Source organism: Eleutherodactylus coqui, chromosome 3, assembly GCF_035609145.1.
Source record: "Eleutherodactylus coqui strain aEleCoq1 chromosome 3, aEleCoq1.hap1, whole genome shotgun sequence".
Classification (NCBI taxonomy): Eukaryota; Metazoa; Chordata; class Amphibia; order Anura; family Eleutherodactylidae; genus Eleutherodactylus; species Eleutherodactylus coqui.
This window is the reverse complement of record NC_089839.1, coordinates 146,652,255-146,674,208: the sequence shown is the minus strand read 5'-3', so window position 1 is coordinate 146,674,208 and position 21,954 is coordinate 146,652,255. Positions and strand designations below refer to the sequence as shown.

The window sequence follows — 21,954 nt, the reverse complement described above, 5'->3', positions numbered from 1 at the left end:
CTTCTGTATGGCTCATAATTAATGCACAATGTACATTACAAAGTGCATTAATATGGCCATACAGAAGTGTATAGACCCACTTGCTGCCGCGGGACAACCCCTTTAAGTTGAACCTAATATATCCCACCCCTTGATAGTTGGTTGTAATGCAATGGCTGATCAGGGTATATTTTAATGCATTGAAATACAGACTTTGACCCTACAATAGCATAGATGTCCCATTGTGGGAGTATGAGAGTGGGTTCCCAATAATTGATCACACAAGGGTCCATTGTCACTTTCACTATACATGTTCATGGCAATTCCCTTTGAACTCAGTGAGGAGTGAGGAAAATACTCCTGATTGGTTCTGTCCTTCCCCATTTACATGTCAGGAGCGTCATCTGGACTCCTGATCTGACAGCTTGCAGATATTCACATCCAAGCACGTATATACATGTATGGACGCACAGCTAAGAGCCATCCTCGTTTTTTTTCTGCAAGCCTGGATGGATCTTGGAGTGTGTATATATATATATATATATATCTCTCTTTTTTTTTTTTTTAACACCCAGCTATTCTTTTGCAAAATTTGTATATTTTCATCATTTGCAATTCACCATCTCCACAGGAGGAGGTAAAGGTGCTGGATGTGACTGCAAGAAGCAGTATGTATAGTAGTTATATTCCCATATGTGGGGGTGCTGTTACAGAGTAGTTAGTATTGCACTCTATACATGGAATATAAGAGTAGTCCTATTTTGGTACATGGTGGAAGGTATTGCATTGCAGAATAACCTGGCTATTATAACTACTATCAGTGGGTAGCTGGGGTAGGAAGCAGAAGAGCGATGCAGACTTTGCATACAGAAAGTCCTAGTGACGGCATGGGTACCCGCTGCTCATACACAATTAACAGTTTTGGAGCGGCTTTGCAGCATGCTTCTCCATTGCAGCCGGCGCTCCCATAGAGGGGAACGTGGGCTGCAACCGGAAAAAAAAAAATAGACATGCTGCGTCTGGGGAATCCGCACCGGCTTTGCCGCGATTTGTTGGCCGTCCCTTATGGACGAGATTTTTGACAAGTCTCGCCCACATTGCTGGCCAATCCTGGGATTAGCAGCCGCAGGTAGATATGCGAGGGCGAAATCCCAAACGGAATTTCTGCGGCAAATCGCCCTGTGTGAACCCAGCCTAAGGACCACAACATGCCTTATTTATTTACTTTTTTGTGCAAAGGTTTCTCAGATACTGATTCCTCTCTGTGCATAGCAATTTTGTAATAGGCAGATAACGGTTAATGGGTGGGTGGGGCTGCGGTTTATGCATATCTAGGACTAGGCCTTTGGGACAACTTGCATCTTATTAGTAGCGGCCAAACTAGTGCGCAGACACACAGCAGCCGTATCGCTGAGATCAGCAACACTGTCACTATCTTATGGCGCTCTCTGGGAAGACTGCAAAAAGATGGTGACAGATTCCCTTTAAGCAATAAGGTTTAATAACACTATATAGGAAAAGCTTTCATTGGCAGTTAATGCTTTTTATTCTACATATGACTTCATTTCATTTCATTTTTTTTTTTTTTGCATGTCTTGCAAGGCAAATTACGAGTCAAATTATTAATTATGACACCTCAGATGGCTTAATAAGTATATTCTGTGCATCAGATTTTTGATAAGCCAGTGTAGAGCTCTGCATGGATCACCCACTTTGTATTGATGGACGCAGCTGCTGTTCCCCAGAGGAGAATGTAAAACTTATAAAAAAACTTTGTGAGAGAGGCCTAAAGCCAGGTCAGTGTAAAGAGAAAAATGTTGTGGCCGGTAAAATACAGAGAGTAGAGATGAGCGAGCACGCTTGGATGAGTCAGTTACTCGAGCGAACCTTGCTCTTCTCGAGTAACTGCATTCTTGTCCGAGCGTGCTCGCGGGGGGGAGAGCGAGCCTCGCTCTTCTCGAGTAACTGCATTCTTGCCCGAGCGTGCTCGCGGGGGGAGAGAGAGATCTCTCTCCCTCGCTGCCGCTCCCCGCTGCGCCCCTTCCCCCCCCCCCCCCCCCCCCGAGCATGCTCGGACAAGAATGCGGTAACTCGAGAAGAGCGAGGCTCTCTCGAGTAACTGACTTATCCGAGCGTGCTCGCTCATCTCTAGCAGAGAGGCAAAAATGGAGAAAAAAATGTGTTTTGCCTAAGCCTAAATAGGTTTGGTCATTCAGGGGTTAATATTTGGCTGACTATCTACATTGCATCAAACAGTTTGCAGTGGAGGATATGTCTCAATTTAGTGGTTGTAATATGGGATTGCTGTGATATTTTATTGTGTGCACGTTCTTCTTTGTGCAGTAGCAGTAAGGAGATGTAAGGAAGCGGCCGTCCTTTGTGTTTCTGCTCTAATAATTTTGGTTTGGTTGTTTGACCCATATTTTGTGAGCTGTAAACCCTGATCAGCCCTGACACAAGCCATGCTTTCTACTTAATCCCCTCGTGCCGAGGCTCATTCACCGCGCTCAGATCCTGTTGTGTTTGCTTATTTTCCAGTTTGTGTAAAGGAGATGTAGCCGGAGCCTCGTTGTTTGTGACTCTCAGTCGTGCTCCGAGGAGGGGACGTGGTGGCTGTATATTAGTAGAGACAGCTGAAAAAGCCCACTGCTTTGGCCTTTGGCTAGATCTTGGAGTAGAACCATATTTCACATATTAGGAAATTGTTCTTTAAGTGGTGCTTGTGTTTTTTATTCTTTTGCTTTTTTTTATTGTGAAAAATAAATTATTTAAAATGATAAACTCCATACAATGCGGGTGCCGGCTGTTTCTCACAGCTGACACCCACCAGCAACAGCTGCAGTCAGCACTCCCGCTGATTCCAGCTGTTAACGCTTTACATGCTGCCGTCAATTCTGACAACGGCATTCAAATGCTCCTTTCAGAGTTCAGGGGTCCCAAACGCTCCCCCGCAATGAAATCATGGGTTGCTGTTTTGGTTACCATGGCAGCCAGGAAGATATTGAAAGCCCCAGGGCTGCCTTTGCAGATTGCCTATTAAGCCATGCCTGTTAAGTGCTGCGGAATATGTTGGCACTATATAAATAAGGATCATTATTATTATATCTTACTGCAGGAGCAATCCAACCACTGCAAGTTCTGAAAACAAAAAATGTACAAATCGGTTTTAAAAAGACTGTTTTATTAATTATTTAAAAGAGGAAAAAATTTTTTTCCCATATTAATCATAAAAAATGTGAATAAAAAAACTCAAATTTTTGTGGTATCACTGCGTTGGTATTAGTGCACCTTGACACCACCGGAAGCTAGGGGTTTGACAGGAGGAACGCCCCTCTCACACCCCAGCTCCCGATAGGGTCAAGTCTGGAAGGTCCTAGCAGCGCAGTCTGCGCATTCATGTGTGGCAGTGGTGCAGCCTTGGGCTGACTGTTTGTGGTCTTCTTAGGCATACATTGTGAGCTGTAAATGCTGCCATGTTACCGCTGTAACATAGCATCATTAACATCTTATAATGTACGCCATAGAAGACCACAAACAGTCAGCCTAAGGCTGCACCACTGCCACACATGAATGCGGGGCACTTCTGCTGTGGCGGCTTGGAGAGCCTGCCGCCCGTCGCTTGAGTTGTGTCTTCCAGCACCCGTCTGTCACCTCCATGCCGCCTGACCCCTACGCCGCTTCTCTCTGTTCCCAAATGGGAAAAGAGAGTAAGCTTAAGAAAGACCCATGCATAGGGTCGATACGTAGCTGCTGCTTGCCTCGCCTGTGATGTTATGCACTGAATAAAGAAGCAATCTTTTAAACGGATGCTGCCTGGATGACTTCTATTTCCGCTTCTCTCTGTTCCCTCAGCAGCGCTCCTTCACTCACCGCTGCCAGTCCGCTCCAGCAGTTGCCTGGCAAGTCCATGCCGGCCAACCCCGCCACCAATGTCTCTCTCTGCTCACCGCTGTCAGTGCGCTCTCCCCCGCTTACTGCTGCCAGTCCGCTCCCCTGCTCAACGCTGCCAGCTGGGATTCCATTGTGACCTTGCAGGACCTACAGGGCTAACAGATGTGCAGCCAATCAGGTACAGGGGGTGTCACCCCCCATCCCCACCCCCGTCAATCTTGACTCCACCAGAAGTTCCTGGTGGCGTCAAGATACACTAGTACCCACTGCGTCTATAAGATTCCAGTCTATTAAGATAAATCATTATTTACCTCGACTGTAAAGGTTGTCAGTAAAAAATACATGTCAAAATTGTGCTTCCTGGTCACACTGTCTAAAAGAAAAGTAAATAAAAAGCAATCAAAAAGTCGTATGTACTACCAATAGTAACCATTGATCCTGGCGAATTCAAAGATGAGCAGAGATGACAGTGTGGAGAATTCTCAAGCAGCTTGCTGCACCGCCGGGGAGAGCATCACGCTGGGGACACAGACGCTGGCTGGGAGGTGAGTATTGCGGAGTTCTTTTTTACCTAGTATATACTCTAGTATAGCTAGGCTTATACTCGAGTCAATAATCTTTACCAGTTTTTTGTGGTAAAACTTATTGACTCGGCTTATACTCGAGTATATACGGTATCTCATTTTACTGCAGTATGTATTCCATAGAAGCAAGCGAAAAATGGGGCGAAAAAAAGTTGCATTCTTAAGTGGATTAAAAAATAAGTAAAAAAAAAAATTATAATGCAAAAAGGAATCCTCTAGTTTTCAGACCCACAAAAGTGGCTATATAGACTTGAGGTAGCTTTCAGCCAACAGCTATTTTTCCTGACTACTATGGGCACACGTTCTTGGCACAACGCTGCGTGCATGTCTGTTTCAGTGGGACATAAGGCACTGCCAGACACTTATATGGGGACGAAGCATCAGGAATGTTTAAATGTACTTGATCCCTTTCCCCTCCCATGTGCCACACACACACACGGTCCTTGGGCGTTCCTGCTGCAATCTGTGGATTTGGTGGAGTTTTGTCCAGCCCAATGGCTGCATGCCCGTCTATATTCCATGTTTGCTCTGCCCCAGGCAATTCCCTGACAGATGCGAGGCTCGCCTAAGTAGACGTATGGTAAGTATCCTCTAACACAGGAAGGAAAGATGGCTGCTGAGCGACAATTTAGCTTCCCAGTCGCTTGCTGCATGTGTTTACACTTCACAGTGATCGGGAACTATTTTGTTTGAACTGAAGAGTTGTTGTTTTTTATGGCGATGACTCTATGTAAAAGGACCTTAGGGATGATCACTTACGCTGGTTTCACATGGCCGAGAAAATCGTGCTAGGTTTTAGATGCGCAAATCTCAAATGGGTGCATGCACATTTGCAATGTTTTCCTGCATCTCCCCTTCTCTCCGCAGTGAGGAGGAGCTTAAATGGAGGGGTGGCCAAGCATGTATACTGCTACTCCATTCACTGCTGAAGATGGCAGAGTACAAGTACTTGGCTATCTCTGACAGTCCCATAGGGTTGAATGAAGCAGCAACGTACATGCTTGACTGCTGCTCCATTCATTCTCCTCTCTACAGTGGGTGCAGTAAAAGGGGGACACAAAACCTCTGTTCTTGGGAACACTGGGGGTCCCAGTAGTGACATCCCTACCGATCATACTTTTAGCACCTATTTGCAGGATAGGTGATACAAATCAATTCTGCTAGAACGACATTAAGGGTGCTTTTATACTGAATGATTATTATTCTGATTGCCACATTCCAGTGAGAATCTAAATGATTATCATTCACTGTAAATTCTGCCCCGACTGAACAAAGAACAAGAAGTCATTCACTTCTTGTTCGTCATTAAGGTTCTGCATGCAGAAAACGGAGCAAACGTATAGATCCGTGTAAACGGGCAGTTATCACTTATGAACGACTGCCTGCTTACTGTGAATGGAGACCGGCGAGCTGAAATGATCCCCGCCGGCTTCACCTCCATTCACTCAGCGCAGTCAGCGATGGTCGTTCTTGTGTAAAAGCACCGGAACAATTATTGCTGGGGCGACTGGTTGGACATCGTTTTGGCCGACAGCTCGTCCCATGGAAAAGCACCCATAGATGTGTAACCACTGATCTAGGAGGTGTGGAGAGAGCAGTGAGAAACCAAACTACTGCTGGGTGGTGCATTGCCTTTAAGTCGCATCCCCACAGCTGGTCTTTGTATCTGTTACATATGTTAATTAAGGAAAAGAATAAGCATTTAAATTACATTTACACCTGCCGCAAGTTCCGCAGCAATGTCCGTCCATAGACATGCCATGTTAAACGATTTTTCCCCCCTGCTCATGAGTGGAAATCGATTGCGTTTTTGTTTTTTTTCACTTGCAGAGGAGAGTGGCAGCATGTTCTAACTTGCGCGTAAAATCGCACATTTTCCATTCCAGCAATGGAAGCTGTCCGTCCCGTGATACTTCCACTGTGAGCACAGCGGAAGTATTGCGGGAAAACGCATGACACCCCAGTGCGAGACGCTCATGGCAGAACCGGAGAGGTGGGTATAGGGTCTCTGGGGGGCGCCGGGTCGGATTCCGACTGAGAAGTCTCGGCCTTGGGTGATATTTTATTTATTTTACTAAAGTAATTAACACAAGAGAGGACGCAAGGAGATTGCAAGAGACTCTGCATAAGTTCGGGGCAGAAAAGTGGCAAATGAGGTTTAGCACCGATAACAATGAGGACTGTGCTTGGTTCATAGAGCACTGCTTTGACTGGCTGAGCAGTGCTTGAGAACTAGTCACAGCCATCGCTTTGTGGAGGCGGGATTTATGAATTGGCTGAGCCGTAGCATTGATTGGCCAATTCATAAATCTCTCCTCCACAACGCGATGATGGCTGAGCAGCATTCGAGAACTAATCGGAGCCATGGCTTCCTGGAGGCAGGAAGTATGAACCCCGTTACCAGAAAGCGATCTTCTGTGGGAAGCTGAGAACTGTCTCAAACGTGCTGGCTCTACGGAGATCGGGGGGGGACTGCTGCCATGTTTCCCTGAAAATAAGACCCACCTCGATAATAAGCCCTACCCTGATTTTCGCAGGGTGGGGCTGGAAATATAAGCCCAACCCTTAAAAATAAGCCCTAGCTACACTACTTGAAAAAAAAAAAACTCCCCTAGCTGTTGCTGTTCGGGTCCCTCCCGCTGGGCTGCTGAGCTCCGGCTGGCTTTCGTACAGTTCTCAATGCCAATGGAGCATCTCTTGTTGGTGACGGGGCTTGAATACCCCGTCTCCAGCAAGCGATTGCTCTGATTGGCTCAGGTGGTGAACCAATCAGAGCCAGCGCTTGATAAACCAATTACAGCCATTAGTGGAATGACTACATTGAATGGCTCTGATTGGTTCATTGAGGGCTGGCTTTGATTGGCTGAGGTGGTGCTTCTGAACAAATCTGAGCAATCGCTTGGTGGAGACGGGGTATTCAAGCCACGTCACCAACAAGAGCTGCTCCATTGGCATTGAGGACTGCACGGAAGCCTGCCGGAGCGCCGCAGCCCAGCGGGAGGGACCCGAATGGCAACTGCTAGGTGAGTATAAGAATCCCCTGAAAATAAGACCCAGTGCCTCTTTTGGGCAAAAATTAATATAACGGTCTTATTTTCAGGGAGACACAGTAGTTAATTTTTTGGTTTAATTCTGCTAGGGCTTCTTTTTGAGGTAAGGGTTATATTTCTAGCCTCCCGAAAATCCTAAAAAATTCAGGGTAGGTCTTATTTTTGGGGAAACCTGGTATGTTAGTAGGATTAGACAAAAATGTATCTTTAAAACAGGATGCCTGTCCAGTTGCCATTGACTTTTGTTAGGGCATGTTCACATGGGATAATCTCTGGCCGCCACTGATTTGCATTCGTTAACCGCATTTAATGCGTCTGGTGCACACGTGGATATCTTGATACAGATTCCACATCAAGATGTTACATGTCTTTTCCCCTGCAACGTGGAGCGAATGGGACACGGAATTGGTGTGGAATCCGTGTTGGGGTATCCACGGAATAGTCCAATTGAATATGTATTTCTGCTGTGTGAACAAGGCCTCATACAAAAACAGGATTCTATTCTTCATTAGGACTTTAAAGGGAAAAAAAACGAAGCCCGTGTCTTTTGTGCCCAGCTGCATCTGGTTTTAAGGGGAAATTTTGATAAAATAAAAACTCTGCCTTTTCGGTGGGATGCAAAAATGTGGTGTGAACAGACAGTGAAAGTGGGTATGGCAGCAGGTCTTGGCTGTTTGTAGTTTGTTACCATGGAAACATATAGTTCTGCATAGGACCTGTAAATGCAAAGTTAGTTAGTTTGCAATTAAAACAAAAGCACAACCCCTTTCGAAGTGCTCTGCATGGTGCAAACAGCTGCTGGCCTGAGGTTCAGCACTCAGTTCTCCCTGCAAACAGCTGATTTTGTCGGGGGGAAGTCGCAACCAGCAAGGCATCGGAAATCTAGTATTACATGACAACCATGCAGATGAATGGTTGTCCTGTAATACAAGGCCGACAGAATGGGAGTTTGCCTTACAGAGCAGCTGTCTCTTTATAAAGGGGATCCCGAGTGCTGGACCCCGCTCTTTTGCAAACTTGTGACCACTTAATGGCAATATCTGAATGCACCCTATGGGTGTGAAATACTGTAATCTTGAGTTCTAGTCCAGCATTAAAAACCCCTTCCTATGCCTAACCCCAAGTCTGAATTATTTTTGTGACTAATTCAAATTGTGTATCAAATTTACAAGTCACAAATCTGAGTGGTAAAGCTGAACCGCTCCCTTGTGAACATACACCCGTCATGTCAGCTGCACGGGCTTGATGCTGATGGGGATGTCTGCATCCTGGCCAGCCTGCTTTTACTCACAGGGTAAAATGCTGTCTTTCCCTTTAACAAAAATGTCCCACAATCCCTTTCTCTGCACATTAAAAGCTTGGAATAAATCTCTCTGAAGGATTAATTAATAGCACATAGAATTCCTCCAGTGAGATTCCTGTTGTATTAATCGCTGAAGAGTGAACGACCTTTCTGGATCATTGATTACTCCTCTTTCCAAATGGTATTGTAGTAATCTCCCCTCTACACGGCTTTATCTTAACCACTTAAATAACATTTCTGAGGCTATAAATATCCCCCAGAGACAACGCTGTTCTTCCTCCTTGTCAGTAGGGACAAATGTGATTTACATGGTAACCAGGCCGGCTGTGCAAGAACACAGAATGTCATTAGGCAAACAAATATGGTGACACATTTGTGACAAAGCTGGAAATAACCCTCAGCCAAAAGAGGATCCAGCCGGAAGTAGTAGTACAAGTCCATGCTTCATCATCCCTATTTCCTTGCAATCCATTTATGGTTTGGGCTATAGAAGAAAAAAGACTGCATTACAAACGGTCTGCTTCCTGCCTGCTATCAATGACACGTTCCAGTCTCTATAGTCCAGGGTCTGTTCACATTGCATTGTATGCACAGGAGTATACTGACCAGACATGCACCCTTCTTCCAGCTTACAACCAGCTAATAAAAAGCCTATAGGCACATTGGTTTAGGCTGGTTTCCACGTGGCGGTTTTATCGCATTTCTATACCATTTTAGAAGCATTTTTTAAGTGCTTATTATTTGCACTCAGCCTGAAAACCACATGCGTTTTATCATTGCAGTTTTGCAATGTGATTTTTCAGCCCAGCAGCTCCTACAAGTGATGCTCCTGATTTTAGTCTGCTTTACCTAGTTTTCATGGTTTCAGTGTGCAATTAAGGCGGGGCTCACATGAGCTTATTATTGTGGTACGCGGTAAATCGCAGGCAATCAAATACATTGCTTACACAGTTCCACTCGCATTTGCGCGTAGGAACTGCATAATACACAAATGCGGCGTATTGCGCATGAGAGAGCCCTGTGTTCTCTATCGACGCGCAATCAATGACACCCATATGCAATTACTGTGTGTGTCTCCGCGCCGCTACAAAGCAACAGTAATGGAAATTTAAACAAAGGAAGACTGCACATGACGGGGTGGGTGAGATACGCTGTCATGCGCAGTGCAATTTCACTGACATACACGGCGATAGGCCGGCTCACCGTCGGATCCACAGCTAACTCCACCACAATTTTAAAAAAAATAAATAATTTTACTAAATAATTAATTATTTCAAAATAATGGAATAATTAAGATAACAAAACAAACTTGAGAGGTAACAGCCCGGGTCTAAAACAGGCTCGGAAGACAGATCACAGTATAGTTTTCCAAAATGAGGGGTGAGAGAGGGCAGCCTGCTTAGTACCATTTAGAAATTAAAGGGAAATGCACCCAGATGAAAAAAACCTGCAGATGGTGCTGAGGATAATGTAATGGGACCAGTGAAACCAAATTTCCCCAAGGTCGGCTCTAAATATCCCCAGTGAATCACATCAAACGCCTTTTCTGCATCTGGGGCCTAGGAATATAGAAGGTATACGACCAAGTTTCGAAGTTTTAATAAGATTCATGTTCCATCGGGAGTCTATCTCTGTGGGACAAAACCTACTTGATCTGCAGCAACCAACGTTGAAACCATAGAAAAGAGTCAGATGCTGAGAATCTCGGCATATGTTTTTACATGGGTATTCAATAGGGAAATAGGACACAAATTAGCTGGGGAAGTAGTGTCTTTAGCAGGTATGGGTAAAGTGACAATAAGGGCCTCTAACATTTTTGAGGGAAAGGAACCCTTATCTCATTAAACACCATTACCACATAGGGGGGCAGAAGGAAAGAGTTTTTATAATAATTATTATAGTCATTAGACCTCCCGCACACGGGCGATTTGGATTGCAAAATTCGCGGCGGGCGTCTGCCCCCGGATTTAGCAGCAAATACCGCCCATAGCATGCTGTGGGAAAGTGATTCTTCATGCACACAAGCGGAAATCAGTTGCAATTTCCGCTCGCAGAGGAAAAATTGCGGCATGCTCCTTTTTTTTACAAGCCCCGCATGGACGGCTTCCATTAAAGTCAATGGAAGCCGTCCGACTTGTGGCCCTTCTGCAAATAGCATTACAGAAAGGTCACGGAACCCATGTCATCGCCTTGCAACGGCGCGGGGAATTCTGTACTATTCATGTGTGACAGCCAGAACGTCCGCAATACAGATAAAAGAAGAAAAAAACAGGATGACGTGAATCAATTGGGAATCTTAAAAATTGACATGATAGGATTAAGGGGGAGGCGGTTGCGGACGGGGGAGGGTTCTCTGCAGGCTAGTTTAAAGGTTTTAGTCTAAATGTTTCATATTGTTTTTATATTAGGGTGTTAGGATGGTTGGAGGGTAAGGGGGGGGTAAAGGGTAGAAATAAAATATGGAAGCTTTATGTATGGGTAAGGTAACATTTTATACTTAAGTGGATGTCTAATATTGTAACTGAAATGTATATTTTGTGACCAAAAGTTTATTGTAAATGCTATGACCCGCTCATGTATGTTCCTTCTTTTAAATACTACTAATAAAAATAGTTTAAAAAAAAAAAAGAGCAGTAATATGAGCCAAATGCATTAGCAATTTCTTGGGAATTTGGGGATGAGTAATTTTATGCCTGCCAGAGTCTAAAAGAGGTCTTAAATCTAAGGAAAGGATTAGATATAAGCTGTTTGGCCAATGGTGCCCCAGTATGGTTATGTGCGTAAAGTTACATATTTGTCTTGAAAAACAATGTAAAGTTTTACCGCCAAAAGACTCTGAAGCCTGGCCCACAACCAAAATATTTCTTCTGTTCTTTGAGGTGTGGGATTAGCATTATTTAGGGAGTCAATTATATTAATTTAAGAGGTCAGGGAAGCTATTTCTTCCTCCTCTTTCTTTTAGCCCTAGGACAGTACTTTATAATTAAACCTGTCATATAGGCTTTGTGGGCATTTCACACTGAGAATATGCTAGAAACTGACGGAAAGTTAGTAGTAAAAAACATTTCTAATCCTTTTTTCGAGTTAGATTTGTGTCCTGAGTGGGAAAGAATATATTTATGTTGCCTCAATCCTCTGGCATCCAAAGGAAACAAAGCAATTTTTGAATAAGAAGAATGAGAGAAAGCTAAAAAGGTATAGTCTCCCTCAGAGCCACGAAGACCGCGTCGAACATCATAAGTTCCTCTCTTTGCCTTGCACAATGGAATGTTGAATCATGAATAGCTGCATAATACAAATGAAGTATTGAAGTAACGGCCCATTTACACGCAAAGACACTCTTTCAAACGATTGGAAGATTGACAGTTTTAGCAATCACTTTGCAAAAAGTGTTAATGGGCACGAATGTACAATTAACACTTTTTATTAGCTTAATTTACATGTAAAAGGGCCTCGTGAAAGCTGATTGCAGAACACAGCAGGTGGTCTGAGCTCTGCACACAGCTCCTTTTGTTTTGGCACAGGCTGTCAGCAGAATACAGTGTAATATCTGACTGAACAATAAATTTTGAGCTCACCTTAAAATCACCATTCAGCCGAAAAGTAAACTCATATGCCATCGTTTGAACAAATTTTGAGCGATTAATCGTTGCGTATAAATGGGGCTTTTGAAAAGTACAAATTATCATTAAAGTACTAACTGGTTAGGTGTGACTATCATTCTTGCCAGCAGAGTTCCAATCTTATGTAATCTCCGTCCCTCCGCTGCTGCGCCTTCCTGAACGCTGGTCGCATACGTAGCATGATGACTGGCATGGTATTTCCAGAGTGTGTTGCACTTCTGTCTGCTGTGTGTGCCCACCAACCACCATCACAAGCGGACATATTAATTCTCTGCCATATGTCCTTTTTTAATAGCCTGCATATCAAAACGTATTCACTTGGGTTGTGTTTCATGCAATGGGAATGTATGACACTAGATATGTACAGTCGCTTATAGCTTTGTATTTTGTCTCCTACAGGGCACAATGACAATGTCCAGTTTAGGCGACCTCCCTCAGGACAGGACAGGCATGGTCACTGGTTTGCCTGCTGCTACAATTCCTGGCACCGCAATCCCTGTAAGCCCCAACCTCTCCAGGACCCCGGAGGAAGAACCTTTCACCTTGGAGCAGCCCATGTTCCTCATGACCACCACCACTCAGGCCATCTCGGGGTTCTTTGTCTGGACTGCATTACTTATCACCTGCCACCAGGTAAGTTAGCCACTCTTAATACTGGCATAAAAGCAGTTTTGGGGGAACTCTTGGAGGCATTAGGTTTGTGGAGCATTCACACCGATCCTTTATAATATCTCTGAAATAATTCACATGTTAATCCTAAAGAAGAGTAGCATCATACATGTGCAGCTGATGTGTGCAGTTATGTTACATACAACTGTAGTCATAAACCAGGTGGTTGGACAACATGTTGTGCGGAATGGAAAAAGAACAACAAAAAAGGTGGACGGTGTAGCTATAAAGAAGTGTTTGGTGACCTGTTTATGCCTCATCCTTCAGTATGGCGTTTAGGTCTCCTCTATATTTCCCAGAACTGTAAACACCTTTATTTCCACCTGTTTCTCCACCAGGTGTGTCTTTGTATCATGCAACGCTGCTGCCTCCTTAGCAACATAATAGGCACCCAGCAACAGAAGACAGGTGCAGCGCAGGTGACGTGCGGTAACCCTTTGACTGCTGACCCCTAAATCTGACTCAGTAAAGCAGGATATTTAGGAATTACTAAAATATTTAAGGCATAACTGGGTAATTGTCGCCTGCCACAAACAAGTGGCGCAGAACTAAGTTCTATAGGAACAATACTAAAGGATGAACACGGGGCAGATATACAAATGCTGTCCAATAAATGGTGTAAATTCAGACTAGGCAGTCTGAAGAATCCTAATTCATCACAGTAGCTAGTGCTGGAGGATACATTTTGTGTATCTCTAGACACTTTTGTCTAATGGGCCATTTACACGGGACAATTATCACTCAATATTCGTTTAAACGAACGCAATTGAGCAATAATAGTCCAGTGTAAATGCAAGAACGCTGTTTACTATTCATTCACTATTTCTTGTTATCACTGACTTCATCGCTGGATCGCAGGCTTCTCGCTCAGTGTAAACATTCAGCACTTCTCCTTCCAGAAGCTCGCAATTCAGCGGTGATCTGCCTATTTAAACGCTCTGCAAAAGCGCTAACGACCTTAGCGGTGGTGCAGTAGTTTAGACGACTGTCATCCCGTGTAAAAAGGACGTAAGGATGTCTTTACACAGGACGACTATTGTCTAAAGCGCTCGATTGATTGAATGTAAGTGGCAGTTTTTCTATGTAAACATGGCCACCAACTGGGTGACCTGCAAGAACTTGTTCACTAGTCACATAGGGTCCTGTAGACGAGCCGCCCACTTGTTTGCTCTCGTGCAGCCTATTTAGACAGGCAAATGTATCGTTTGGTGTAAACACGTAATCATTTGTCTTTCAATTACAAGCCAGCTGCTTGGCAGGGCGGTGGACGCTTCAGCATTCGCTAGCATGGAAAACAGTCGCTCTCTAGAAAAGCACACAATCTTTTGATTATTTCAAGCGACTATTTGGACATTTGTTTGTATAAAACTCCCCTTACTGTTTATACCAGCCATATGGTTGGTTTAGTTTGGTGCAGTTTTGGCCGTGTAGTTATATTTCAGCTATGCCCATTTCCCACTGGCACCACCTTGTGGAGAGAGGCATGGTGGGTTGTTGAAAATGTATCTAATTCAGAAATCCATTTAAAACCTGATACAGCCATATGTGCCAGAAATATGACAAATTTTGACACATTTTACAACAAGTTCTATATGGAATCATATTAAATCTGCCTTTTGGCCAAGCCTTCATTGGGTGGATTTCAATATTTTTCAGAAGGTTTATACAGAATCCATCCTTTCCCCCCTCCTCCTGTACTACCAGGTAGCATACATGTCCGCATTATGCCGACAGGCAAGGGTCACAGCACCGAGTGCCAGGCAAAGATGCTCTAGAAATTAAATCTATTCCTTTTATTGCTTTTCCTCCCTAGATCTATATGCATCTGCGCTCCTACAGCTGCCCGAATGAACAGAGACATATTGTCCGAATCCTTTTCATCGTTCCCATATATGCCTTTGATTCTTGGCTCAGTCTCCTGTTCTTCACCAATGACCAGTACTACGTGTACTTTGACACGGTGCGGGACTGCTACGAAGGTAAGTGTCTCTAGAAATACCCTCCCCAGCATAAGAGTTTGTAACTTGATGAGAGCTGCTCTTACTACTGAGTGTCTCTTAAAGGCCCATTTACACGGAGCGATGATCGCTCAAACGACAGTTTGAGTGACAGCTTTGAGCGATCATTTTGCATAAACTATTAAGTAGCTACTCAGCTACTTAATAGCAATTTAGTGTGCAAATGAAGCCTTTAGCTGAATGCAGTTAATAGCCTGAGGGCTCTTATTTGCTTTCAGTTCCATTGTTCTCTGACGGGAAACAATACTATCAGCACTACCCATGGAGTACTCAGCGTGCGGTCCTGATAAGACCGCACAACGATTTCTAGGTTGACCTGAATTTAACGATCAGCTAGCAGTGCACAATGGGCGCGTGTTAATACGCAACGATGACCGCTCAAACGATCACTTTTTAGCGATTTTTGAGCGATTCTTTTTTTTTTTTTTTTTTTTTTGTTCCGTGTAAAAGGGCCTTACCGCATTCTATCACACTATCCCTCCTCGGTAGTGGGGGCTTCTGTTTATCATGCCTGCAGTCTCTTGGTTGCAAAAAAAAAAAAAAAGCGTCAGACTGTTGGATATTTGTGATCAGCTGTGGTTTTAGCTGGTAAATGGTTTTCATCACTTTGAGAAGTTGTGCGCTGTCTATTGTAGAATTGGCTAACCATTTAATACTCGAAACAATGCCAGGCTCACACGAACGTATTTGCATTACGTATTACGCACGCAGTGTACACTCATAATGCATGGTAATTGGCTTCAATGAAAATACATTCATTTTCATTGTTCCACTCACACTTGCGTATATTTATTCCGTGTAAGAAAAAGCAGCATGTTCTATTTTATCGCGTACTGTTCGCCATAACTATGTTTGAAACTCTATGAATATGCAATTACATAGCGTATCTGCAGCGTTTTTATACATATTGCCAGGAAACATAAGAAGGAAAATAAAAAAAAGAAAAAAGGAACCAGTGCAGGATAGTTTGCCTAAAATACGCCGTACATGCGCAGGCATATTTGAACAAAACGCGACAGTACGAAGATACACGCAGTTCTCTACGCTGGTAAAACACTGCAATTTTTTTTTTTAGTTTACGCAGCGTATTATGGTATGGTCATGTGAGTCATCTAATGGAGAGCAGATCCAAGTGAGGCATTCCCCTTAGTGACCTTAATTTTTGTTACTCGTGGAATTTAGCACTGATCACCCGTCCCCTCCATGACCGCTATGTAGGCTCAGAGCTTAGCGTTATTCTATTGGGGTCTTTTTATCTTGTTCCATCATGTAACTAAAAAAAAAAAAAAAATAAACAGCCTGGACAGCCACTTGAGTTGGCTTTGGGTAGTTGTATAATTACTAATACAATTCCAAGAATGAGTATCTTTTTCTTCTGTTTCAGTTTACATTGATTGGCCACTTTATTAGAAACACCAACCCTTTTCATGATTGGAGTATTGACATTATCGCCGTGACCCCGGAGTGCAGCATAAAGCCAAGTGAGCAAGTTTTCCGTGGATCATTTTCAGTGTGAATCCACAATAGATGGGAAAATCAAGCAATTTGAACAACTTCAAGCAAGGCCTGGTCGTCAGTGCTAGACTCCGCAAGGCCAGTGTTTCATACACTGTTAAAGGGGTTGTCTCGTGAAATCAAGTGGGGTTATACACTTCTGTATGGCCATATTAATGCACTTTGTAATATACATCGTGCATTAATTATGAGCCATACAGAAGTTATTCACTTACCTGCTCTGTTGCTAGCGTCCCCGTCGCCATGGATCCGTCTAAATTCGCTGTCTTCTGGCGTTTTTAGACGTGCTTGCGCAGTCCGGTCTTCTCCCTGGTGAATGGGGCCGCTCGTGCCGGAGAGCTGGTCCCGCGACGTCATCATAGCTCCGCCCCGTCACGTGTGCCGATTCCAGCCAATCAGGAGGCTGGAATCGGCAATGGACCGCACAGAGTCCACGGTGCACCATGGGAGAAGACCCGCGGTGCATCGTGGGTGAAGATCCCGGTGGCCATCTTGGTAAAGGAAGAAAGAAGTCGCCGCAGCGCGGGGATTCGGGTAAGTAATAAACTTTTTTTTTTTTAACCCATCCCTTGGGTTTGTCTCGCGCCGAACGGGGGGCCTATTGAATAAAAAAAAAAAACGTTTCGGCGCGAGACAACCCCTTTAACCTTGTGGGGTTTTCTCGTGTGGCGGTGTCCATTGAGAATGGTGTGGTGGAGGAAAGCCACCCGGTGAAGGGGCATCCTACAAATACAACCAGTGGGATCAAAAGAGAATGTCAAGAATCCTTCTGACGAACAGGTGGAGCACAATCAAACAAATTGCAGCCAAATCCAGTGTCTGAACACACAACTTGTCATTCCTTAGCATGGATGGGCTACAACAGCAGATGACCAGTTCAAGTACCATTGCTGTCTGAGGCAGGGCTCACACGAATGGATTTTAATTGCAGATTACACGATTGCTGTCCACCCTGAAGATCTGTCATAAAACGCGGGCATTGAAAGGCATGTATTTTCAAATTTTCCTTCGCATTCGCAGGTACGAATTGCATATTCTGCAAGCAGAAGAAAAATCTCAGCATGCTCTATTTTAGCGCATACGGCCTCAGATGTCTCTGGATGCAAGCGATCTGCAGCCCATACACAATTAACATTGAGTATGGGCGGCAGAAATGTTTGCGACTTGATAGAAAAGCTGGAATGCCGGCTGAATGGGCAAGAGATTTTTCTTCCATGTGGACGATACGTGTACATCCGTGCAACAAAACCGCACACATCCGCGAACCTTCTCAATTATTTTTGGCAATTGACTGCAGGTCTTCTGCTGTGGAAATCTGCAAGTGGAATCCAACCGGTTCATGTGAGCCCAGCCCAAGAGAAGCTAAAAGCCAAGACTATTGGGCAAAAGAGAGCAAAAAATGGATCACGGACCAGTGGAAGAACATCTCCCGGTCAGAAGAATGCTGTTGCACAGTGCTGATGGGAGTGGCAGAATTTGTTGCAAGCAGTATAAATCAATGAACTCTTCCTATCCACTCTCGACAGCTCAGGCTGCTGCATGCAGAATATGTTATGAGGAATTTGCTCCCAAACCTGTGGATGGGTGCTACAATGGAATAGCTGCAGTTCAGATGGCCAAAGGTGGTCAGACATGCTACTAGAAGGGTGTCTCTAATAAAGTGGCTGTTCAGTGTACACCATGACTTTTCAGTCGTCATAACTTAAATGGAATATTTTCTGACATCAGAGATATTCTACGTTTTTGGTAGTTTCTTTCTTTGTATGTTGCCGCCTTCCTCTCTCCAGAAGAAGCCGGATTTTTGTTCTTGTGTCTTTGCTTTGTTGTTTTCCAGTTGCAATCACTTGGGATAAGCAGATTACCCTGAGAGTCGGCGCCGCCTGCTTTCTGTGTTCAGCATTCTGCTGATCTTGCATCCACGAGTGACACGTTACATGTATTGGGTACATAGGGAGTAGAGGGCCGAGTTATTTTGTTATGTAGGGACTGCATTTTATTAAAGAAAGCTGACATTTGTATCTGTCAACAGGAAATGTTACAAGGCCGGGACATTAAATGCCATGACAGAATAAATGATGTGTGCACAGTTTTTTTCCCTATATTTTAATAGATGCCCCATACACTTGTTATGGAGGCGATTTGGGTGGATATAATCTTTTTATTCCTTTACAAAATCCATGCACCACAAATGTATTAGAAATTAAATGTAAACACCGTTCTTTTCACAGCTTTTGTCATCTACAATTTCCTGAGCCTTTGCTATGAGTATCTCGGAGGAGAGAGCAATATCATGACCGAAATTCGAGGCAAACCCATTGAGTGAGTATTATGACATACTTGATATATAAAAGTGTCTACAGGCTGTATGTAAAGTATGTATTCCTGTCCTTTAAAAGATAAAAATAGGAGTAAAAAAATAAAGATTTGATGAACTACCTTTAGTACATTCTACAATAATTCCCAAAACAAGTGCTGTCAAGTGTGACCTATTCCCAAAGCCATCCCAAAATTAAACTTGCACCAAGGAGAGACTGCATTTACCTGTATTACGTATTTTATTTGCCCCAAAAATGAACACACTTTTTTTCTTTTCAAGGTCAAAGCTTACATCATTTGACCTTGAAATGAAGAATATAATACTTTAATACAAAACCACTTTTTATGAAAAGTGTGCTCCGTTAGCTTCAAGCGACCCTCCTGGTCTGGAGTGTCTGAACAAGCAAAGACATCTAAACCTGTTTAACGGTTACCTGATGCATATTATACTACGGTAGTTTAAGACACTACATGCTGCCTATACTGGTCAGTGCTGCTCACATGGGCAGCACTGGTCAATCAAAGCCGATGTCATGCCTTAGGCTAACTTCACACGGGCATGTGTGATATCAGGCTGTGAGAAACGGCCCAATATCACGCTCACCAACATGCTTTTTTTTCCCGCAGATGGGAGGCGTTTTTATCTCAAAACCGCCTCGCATCACTTCTGGGAAGCAGCGATCCTCCACTGCGGCTGTCAGCTGCGGCGGAGAATCGCTGAGTTTCTCCCATTGTCTTCAATGGGGAAAGCTCGCATGGCACCACATGCACCTGGGATGTGGCACAATGCTGCTGCCAACCCAATTGAAAACAATGGGCGATGTAAGGGCATGCCCCAAGATAGGACGTGCTATGATTTGCTTCTTGTATCACACTGCAGTGCCTATCAGGCAATGCCTGTGGCGTGGCTTGATAGATTGTCGGTCAGAATGCAGTATAATGTAATGCCATAGCATCATACTGCAGGAGCGATGAAGCCATTGCCAGTTCATGTGCCTCTGGAAACTAAAGAAAAAATGTAAGTTTGTTTAAAAAAGTTTTTTTAATTATTAAATAAAAATAAAAAGTAATAAAAGTAAAAAGAAAAACACTTTTGCCATATTAATAATAAAAGAATCTAAATAATAAAACAAAAGACATATTTGATATCGCTGCATCCGTAAAAGTTTGATTTATGAAGGTAACGCATTATTTATTCTGCACGGTGAACATCGTCAGAAAAAAATAAAATAACGCAAGAATTGTGCTTTTTTTGGTCCCTCTGTCTCCAATACAAAATGTAATAAAAAGCGTTCAAAAAGTCGTAGTATTCCAAAATTGTACTAATAAAAACTACAGGACGTCTTGCAAAAAATCAGCCCTCGCACAAGTATGCTGACAAACAAATTAAAAAGTTCTGGCTGTCAGAAGATGGCAGCAGAAAATTGTATATTTTTTCCAAAGATATTTTTATTATTTTAAAAGTATTACTTGAAAAAAAAACCCCTATATAAACTTGGTATCCTAGTAATCGTATGACCCATAGAATAAAGTTAACGTGTCGTTTTTGCTACAGTATGTACACCGTAAAAACAAGACACCCCCCCCCCCCCCCCCCCCCCCCAAAGATGCCGGAATTTCTTTTTTTTTTCCATTTCACTCCACTCAAGCTTTTCAGTAAATTATACGGTACATTACATAGGACTACTGAAAAATATAACTCGTCCCGCAAAAAAACAAGCCCTCAGATATCTACGTTGATTGATAAATTAAAGGAGTTATGATTTTTTAAATGTAGGGAGGAAAAACCAAAAATGAGAAGAAAAAAAAAGGGCTGCGTTCTCTGGGGTTAAAATGTTAGTAAATCCCTTTAATGTGACAGTAATACTGAGCCCCCAGCGCCGTCCTACCTGAAGCAAGACAGACTCATTTTTGGGTACATGCACACGTCCCCGATTTGCTGCAGATCTGCACCAAAATCTGTCACGTGTGAACGCACCCTTAGGTGTTTTGATGCCTTGGCACTACATACCCATCCATTACTCAGGTGTACATATCAGTTGCACATACATGACACATATTAGGGCTCGGTCTCATTAATGATATGGGATTCTGTTTTCCTGCTCTGTTCGGGGGCAGTATTTCCCGGCCAAATGGATCAACCGAACGAACCCCTTTGACTATAATGGGGTCTGTTTGGTTTCAGTCTTGCATTTTACCAGATGGAGTAGCGCTGCATGCTGCACAATTTTGTCCTGTTTTGTGTGTGTGTGTGTGTGTGTGTGTGTGTTTTTGTTTTTGTTTTTTTAGCAAATTCAGTAATGGAGGCTTGGAATTGATGTGAACTGACCAAAGGGTATGTTCACATGGGCGTATGCATTCAACACTGTGAGTCTCCCACAGCATTGTACACATTACAGCCCATACGCTCTTCCGGCAGAGACCTCATATGGGCTGCATATGGCACGGTGTATGCCCCGGAATGACGCGTCACAGACATGCGCCGTGTGATTTAATTTCTTTTTTTTTTTTTATTCACTGCTCTGTTCAGAGTGGTGATGTGTATTGAAACGCTGCCTGTATACAATGCCTACATATGGACAATGTTTTATACACAGCTCATACTAGAGCTGCGTATGATATGTGGAGTAATAGACCATGCTGCCATTTATTTCTCCTGTGTATCGATGCATAATGTCCACTCGCAGGTGTGCATAAAAGAATGAAAGTCCATTGACTTTAATTGCCTCCATTCCCCACGTGTTACGTACAGGATATACGTGGTAACAATACGCCCAAGTGAACTGACCCTCTCACAAACATACACAACATTACAAATATACTTGCCATTCCGGCAGATGCTGCATCTTCGACCTCTGTGTTTTCTAGGCAGCGCAGGAGCCATGTGTTCTCTGGGCAGCTGGAGGGTGAGAACAGGATGTGGCGGTCCTCCACCCTGCTGTCTGTGTCTTCAGCCGCCTCCTCCTCTCTGTTCCGACAGCAGAGCTGCTGTGTCAGTGCAGGAGG

The 21,954-nt window shown here is 43.7% G+C and overlaps 1 protein-coding gene across 3 annotated transcripts in view; it reads left to right on the top strand.

Annotated features, from left to right (window-relative positions):
• The window catches only part of TMEM184B (transmembrane protein 184B), a 69,398-nt gene that overhangs the window by 23,213 nt on the left and 24,231 nt on the right, over positions 1–21,954 (top strand). For all 3 annotated transcript variants that reach the window (XM_066596264.1, XM_066596265.1, XM_066596266.1), the window contains exons 3-5: positions 12,830–13,063; positions 14,913–15,078; positions 18,861–18,951. In XM_066596264.1, the coding sequence (XP_066452361.1) occupies positions 12,830–13,063; positions 14,913–15,078; positions 18,861–18,951 (491 nt within the window). The remainder of the gene's footprint in view (positions 1–12,829; positions 13,064–14,912; positions 15,079–18,860; positions 18,952–21,954) is intronic.